This window comes from Opisthorchis viverrini, assembly GCF_000715545.1.
Source record: "Opisthorchis viverrini unplaced genomic scaffold opera_v5_101, whole genome shotgun sequence".
In the NCBI taxonomy this organism is placed as follows: Eukaryota; Metazoa; Platyhelminthes; class Trematoda; order Opisthorchiida; family Opisthorchiidae; genus Opisthorchis; species Opisthorchis viverrini.
Genome location: NW_008751757.1, coordinates 685,341 through 692,399, shown reverse-complemented (window position 1 = coordinate 692,399; position 7,059 = coordinate 685,341). Strand labels below are relative to the sequence as shown.

The 7,059-nt window shown below is 45.1% G+C and overlaps 2 protein-coding genes across 2 annotated transcripts in view; one reads left to right on the top strand and one right to left on the bottom strand.

Moving 5' to 3' along the window:
- Window positions 1-7,059, bottom strand: part of T265_05399 (hypothetical protein) — a gene marked incomplete at both ends in the record, with an annotated part of 101,857 nt that overhangs the window by 51,594 nt on the left and 43,204 nt on the right. Inside the window, 4 exons of the mRNA XM_009170397.1 lie at window positions 893-1,208; window positions 3,561-3,880; window positions 4,221-4,305; window positions 5,307-5,452. Coding sequence (XP_009168661.1) covers window positions 893-1,208; window positions 3,561-3,880; window positions 4,221-4,305; window positions 5,307-5,452 — 867 coding nt within the window. The remainder of the gene's footprint in view (window positions 1-892; window positions 1,209-3,560; window positions 3,881-4,220; window positions 4,306-5,306; window positions 5,453-7,059) is intronic.
- Window positions 1-7,059, top strand: part of T265_05400 (hypothetical protein) — a gene marked incomplete at both ends in the record, with an annotated part of 54,678 nt that overhangs the window by 25,974 nt on the left and 21,645 nt on the right. The window lies entirely within an intron of this gene.

Sequence of the window (7,059 nt, the reverse complement as noted above, 5' to 3'; positions counted from 1 at the left end):
CATTGTTTGACCTCTCCTAGATCGTTTTCACCCTTCATGTGGTTTTTCAAAGAGAGTTTCTTGAGTAAGTCGGTCGACTTACATACAGAGCCAAGCCAGCGCAACCTGTGGAATGTGATCAGTGCATCTGTCGTGGATAAGTTATTTCTTCCGAATACCATTTGACCTACTTCAGCACTGCTGATCCCGTGTTAGGGTAATGCTCCGAAGACATCGATAGTCACACACTGAAAGTCTTTTGGTGTTCTCGGCACGCAGCGGCCAGGTTTCTGACCCGTATGCTAATATGAATCACACCGCAGCATTGTAGCCTATACTCCTGATGGATAAGCTGATGTCACGCCTACGCCACAGGTGATGCAAGTTCACAAAAGCTGCTCTGGCCTTCCCAATCCGAATGAAAACGTCATTTTTTGCTAGACCAACGGGTCTGACGCAGATGCCAGGGTATACAGATTTGTCTGCTACTGAAATTGACTTATCGGAAAGAATGAGGTTAGGGTTCGAGCCCATCCAGTCTTGCAGTAGCAATTGGCAGGTGTGAGGTGCATGTCAGACTGTGATGCAGAAAGAATGAGGCTTCGTGATGGATGCGTTGGGAAGGAACTAGAAACGGGTAATCTGAAGTTCACTCTAAAGGCAAATACACTACTTGGAGCAGGGTGGGTTTCATTGTCAACTTAGGTCCTACGAGCCCATCTTGCAGTAGCAATTGGCAGGTGTGAGGTGCATGTCAGACTGTGATGCAGAAAGAATGAGGCTTCGTGATGGATGCGTTGGGAAGGAACTAGAAACGGGTAATCTGAAGTTCACTCTAAAGGCAAATACACTACTTGGAGCAGGGTGGGTTTCATTGTCAACTTAGGTCCTACTCCCGGATTCATGAACTCACTTTGACCAACCGAGACATGCATCACCACTCGGATACAACTTGATAGTTGAGAGCAGACGGCTTGTCCTCCTGGTTTTGTCCAGTGAAATCGAACAAGAACTTTGTTCTTGATGGACGATATACCTTGATATACACGACCTGGAAGCACCCCGAGATGCCTTGCGGGTGTGGTGCTACGGTTTTGCAGGATCCAGTGAGCCAGCTGTTCCCGAGTTGATGTGTCCCAGATTTCCACAGATCCCGACGCCGATGGATCGTGAATCACCTCCAACAGAGTGATTGTAAGGACTTGGTGAGTTTGGTCAGATTCAATGGGCTAAAGAGAGGAGAAAGTAGCAAATTTCTGCGAGGCAGTCTTGCGTAGAAATCAATGAAAGATTAGCTCACCTGCGTAATCTAGCTCGAAATAGTTCTCCGAGTCTAATGGTGCCTGAAGTTCTTGAGAGGAAGTTACTTCACTGTATTGCTAACAATCGCGTATCAACTATCGTCTTTGTGCAAACGAAGATGTGTAAGTTGAGAGTTGCATCGTCCGTTTCAACAACCTACTGGAAACTTCCAGTATTTTGTGTCAAGACTTTCGTCTCAGCCGTTGTGTACTTAAAACAAGTTAGCTATTTTAGTGGCGGAACTCTCCCAGGAGTTATGACACATCTCCGAGACAAACTGACAAAACTCAGGTCTACCTCGAAGGAACGAAGTCAGGTAGAAGAGGGTGGATCAAAGTTTAGGTGGCTTGACTTTTGCGGTCTATGGATCAATAGCTGCTTGAAAAAAATGAACACTCCTAGTTTGAAGCTGTTCTGAACACGATGAGCAGAGAGACTGATCAGTCCGCAAAATTCGGGCACCAACTAACAAGCAAGCGGATCAGTTGGACAGCAGAGTCAGTATCTCCTCAAGTGCACTTGATTTATCGATCGAGTTTAAAAACGTACGAATCAAACATAAACGATCCACGGTGAAGTGCAAACATACCTGGAAAAATAAACTCATTTGCAAGTAAGACTGATGCAAAATGAGGAGACTCAGTTGGATCTGAGCCGAATCTCTCGTGGTGTATTCGGTCAAGAGAATAGGCTGCGATATCTCGACTGAACTATGGGACAGCCTTTGCATAACCAATTCAGCTGATGAATAACGCGAAAAGGGGACTCAGAAGGGACTCAGCTGAGTCTCCGGTTCCAACCAAATCAATCAATCAATCAATCAATCAATCAACAATCAATCATTCATTCAGTCAATCAATCAATCAATCGACCGATCGATCAACCAGTCCGTCAGTCAATCAGTCAGTCAATGGAGCATTCTATCTATCAATCCATCAACAGATCAGGCAACCAGTTAAACTATGTATCTATCTATCTGTCTATCTGTGTATGTTAATAATAACGGATTCACAGATCAAATTTTAAGCAGGAAATCCAATATAGTTTAATAAAATCCAACAAAGCGGTGAGCATAATCAGGCCCTCAGGCATACGCACGAGCCTATGAACGCTCAACAGGCGTACTTCCGGCAGCCTGATCATCATTCAGTTTTGAACTTTTCGTCAATCGATCGCAGTTCGATGTGACTTGGACTGCATAAAATTTTGTATTCAAGCAGAATAGATGGTTGACAGAAACTCGGAGATTGTGTTCACCTGAGAGGCCCCAAAAAAGAACGCAACCGAGTTCGGGCTGTTGGAGGGTTTCCAGCCCGCTTATGAGTACTATGGGTACTATGAGTACTACATGCCGAGGGGAGGATACCATATAAAGTATTCAAAATAACAATAGGGATGATTTTTTCAAAAAGTCATGGCACATTGTGGCTGAAGATTAATAACTGAATGATTGTGATAGTTTAGGTAGTTAACTGACACATCATTGGAATGCAGTCAAGGTAAGCTCATACACCGGTCTTGGGTGTCTGTTTATTTGCCTGGATGACCACTGCCCCGTGTTCCTGTTGTCTACTACACTCCATGGCTATGATATCCGGACTCACGTGTTTACGCCGAACTTCAAGGTCATTGTTCCCACTACCGCACTCTCTGTTCAGACAAATTTGCTTGGCGTTACTCTGTGTTGAACGATTACTGATCAATAAAGTATCGATCAAGCGTTACTGGGGGTCGTAAACGAACAAACTAACTAAAGTAAGCCACAGATATTACAAATGGCGAAATAAAAATGTATTTTGATGTGAGACGTTACCAGAAATGTACGGCGACTGCCTCATACTTCACTACAGCCATCCAACTGCCTGCTTAAGCCTCACCTTTCCTAAGAGGAGATGATATCGTCGTCAGTAGAGACCAATGACGGCTCACGTGACTCTCCTGAACATGTGACTTAGTTGGTGAGTTTACACGGTGGTTGAATACCAAAGTTTGAGCGGAATGCGCAGGACAGTAAAATACAATGGTTGGTGACCTTTTTGTGTTCAAAATGGTTCCATCAAAAACAAGGGCTTCAAAGGTGATTGTACTTCTGGCTAACGAAATAAGTTCAGGTCAGAAGAGGACTCCAAAGTCTAGCGTTCTTCACCATACCGTAAGGTTCCCAGATAAGGAACTGCCACTTTCACAAGTAGGGAAATACTACCAGCTAACCAAGAACCGGAGAAAAAGTTACCACCACAAAGTGCGCAAAGCGGGGAATGGGTAACTTTCGGGCTTACCAGTTCACAGCTTCCGGCTTCCCTGAAGGTGGCACCTGGAAGTTCAGCAACCACCAGGAACGGGAATACGGGACTGGCGGGTATGGCTCCCGGACGACATGGCCATTGTGCGCGCTGTACTAGTTCGGGAGTCTCTTCAGGCCAGTGATACCTGGATCCGGAGATCAGCCGGATGCGTGTGCCGTCCCCGCCGTTATTCAAGGCCCGTAGACCAATCAGACGAATGTAACCCAACAGAGAGCTGATGACAGCTCCGTGACCCATATTCCTCTCCAACTGATTGCCGCAATAGGGAAAAGTGATAAGTGTATTAGAAATGACTGCAAAAAGGAATACACGCGTCAATAGTTGGCCCAAGAAAGTTTTAAAAATTCGTCCATAGAGCATTCTTATAAAGTGTTGTATCGTGGGTGGCCGTCTATCGGTTACGCCTGCACTGAGCCTGCCAGACTACGCGAAAGGGAGAAGACACAGAACTCCGGACACGGCTGTATTGCCAGGACAAAACATACAGAGCGTCTGCGTAAATATATAGGATGACTAATTGGCCAAATATGGTCGTTCACTTGTTCGCTCCGTACAGCCAATGGTGGTGTTCCGGTCGTGAACACTCTCAGGCCCATTACACTAAGCCGTGTTTGGTGAGAGCCGCCAACTCACCTACTTTCCGGACGTGTCGAACCGATGGTGACCTTGGGGATGCGTCACTCTCTGCATATGTGTGTTTTTTCTGTCTGGGCGCGTCCTGACGTAAAGGGAGACAGGGGCGTTTCCAGACCGACCCCATCTTTGAGGAAATTCTACAACGCTACTTCGTTTGTCGGTGTTCGTTTCAAATTTGGAATGTTTCATCCAAAGCAGCTCTCGGGTTTTGTCTCATTTTGGGAGCAGGGTCGAGATTCCTTAATCGGAAAACGCACTCTGGTTTAGCGAACAGACACTCACTTGCAAACTAATTTGGTTTTTCGAGTGACTCACCTGGAACGCAGGCGAACCTCTCGTTTGTGATGTTTCGTGCAATTTGGTTTCAAGTAGAACATAAGTTTGATGGAAACTCGAGGACTGGGCCTACCTAATGAGCCTGAATTGGTAGGGCGGAACCGATCGTGGGCTGTCGACGGAGTTTCAGCAACCTTATGAGTAGTACATTACAAATATGTACTCTGGTTTACTTCTTCTCGTCTATCATAGATGCTGGTTACTATGGCGTCTGCATAGCGCCTGCCACTAGCGTCTCACCATCATATATATTTTTGTATCTCCACAAATTCCCTGGTCAGAGCTTCATGCGTTGTACTTTTGTGGAAGGGGAGTGATCAGTTTCTTGTACGTTTTAAGACCGAAACGGCTTATATCAGGGAAACAAAGCTATCCAGAAAAGTGGATTTCAACGAGTCAGTTTAGTAAGCCCCTCTAATATCTTTCATGAACAACAGCTAATAACCAGCCTTATTTGCCTATTAGGAGAACCTGCACCGAACGTAACGGGACTACACAACAGCCAATGGAATAACCGTTCTCGTTGAGACAGATTTCATTGGTTGTTCTTCACTCGCCCTTGACAGATGAGTTGTATTCTTAGTATCACTTTTTGACCGCTTGTACCCGACAGTGATCAATAGATCAGCCGGTTCGCGCGTTCATTGACTTTTCTGGTTTAACTAAGCACGCCAGGCTATCAATCGGCGGGGTTCCCGGTAATAAGAAGGCATTAGGGAGACTGTGGTCCATAACATTAAGGCTTACCGAAATATCTTGTAGGATGGCAGGTCCTCGGATGTAACTGAAGTTCAATGCGTCGTAGGCATTGCTTGATAAACGAACGTGTTTCAACATTGGCGGGTACGGACTGGAACTAAGCGCGGCCACATGGTGGGAAGACTGGTTGACACCTGAAACATTATGCAAAATTGGGGTTTGGCAGTTGAAACATTTGACAAAAAATTATATCTAGCTCCTGTTTATTTATTATCTATTTATTTATTCCGTTGATTGCCACTGTCAGAAGTTTTGGGACAAAGTTACGGAAATCTATAAGCCGTTTAATCAGTAATCCGGCGTAAACTGGGGCCCGACGTCATGTTTGTCATCTTCAGCTATCTCACTAAACCTTTTGAAAGAAGTCGTTTGCCCAGTCTGAGACTTTTCGAAACGTTTGGACCCACCTTCAACCTACACTATGTGCCAGGCTTGCTTTTATGGAAGTTATTTGGTAGCGTGGATGCTTCCTGCATGATCTCGAGCAAGCTGTGGGTGGTTACCTTTGACCGGCTCCAGATAGGGCTGCTCTGTTGTATGAAACTTCGTCCTTCCTTATAATAAATGTTAAAGATGAAGTCTCAACTCTCCTATGTTGATTGTATTGTCTTATCTGTGTAGGGTGTTCCCTGCTCAAGTTTCTAGCTAGTGTGGAGGATTCCCATCTCGATAGGTTTGAACTGCCAAGAGCGTTATCGGATGTTTCTTAGATGAATTTTTCATATCAAAAGCGAATATTGCATCTAGAACATTATTTACATAAACTTGTTACAGGTCCCCTAGATGAATTTTTCATATCAAAAGTGAATATTGCATCTAAGACATTATTTACATGAACGTGTTACAGCACCCCTGGTGTGCCCGGATAGCTCAGTCGGTAGAGCATCAGACTTTTAATCTGAGGGTCCAGGGTTCGAGCCCCTGTTCGGGCGTCCGTTTTCCACCGTCCTTCGGTTGGCCTGCTTTTAGTAACGGAAAATAGAGTTGCCTGACTTCGATCATCCGAATGCTGATTAGGTTAATAAATGGACATCTATCAGAATTAGTTGAAATGGGGCCTGACATGAATGAATTCCGCACCAATTCGATCATTTGCCTGAACTACTCAAAAAACCATCAGTAGTTTGGTTTTGCGTCAAAATTTGGAGGCAAGATGGACGCAAAGTGCGGACAACCGCTTATCTGCTCCAGGGGACTTGCAAGATGTTGGATATACGGGTGACATTCTCCATCGAAGTTGCCCTTGTAGTTGACTACTCAAAAGGTAATTCACATAAGGAACTGAGAGGATTCATCCTGTGATTTATAGGTATGAACGCGGTTGGATATTTTTGGATTCTTGACCAGTCCGAGAGTTCATGTGGGTTTTAGTGTCGAGCAACGAAACACTAGGATAGAGACAAAAGTGAGTAGACTTGCCCGCAAACATTATATCCACATATTCCAGGACCGACGTGGAAATATTCAGTCGGGTGTTACCATGGCTTCCACCCAACGCTGTTGGTAGACTGATCTCCGTCAGGGTCGTGTTATGAAATTCAAGTCCATTCCAATAACCATCATACAATTGGGGATTTGCGCCCCAGCACCGGAGACCGACAAGATCTTGCAACTCTAAAGTCAAGAGAATAAGGGGGGAAGAGCAGTCAAGGGAAGAGTGGAGTAAAATGTCTGAGGTTATACTCAGGCTGCCGTTATACCTAGCAATGGATGTAACGTCGTCAGGTCCTTCTAGTTGTAT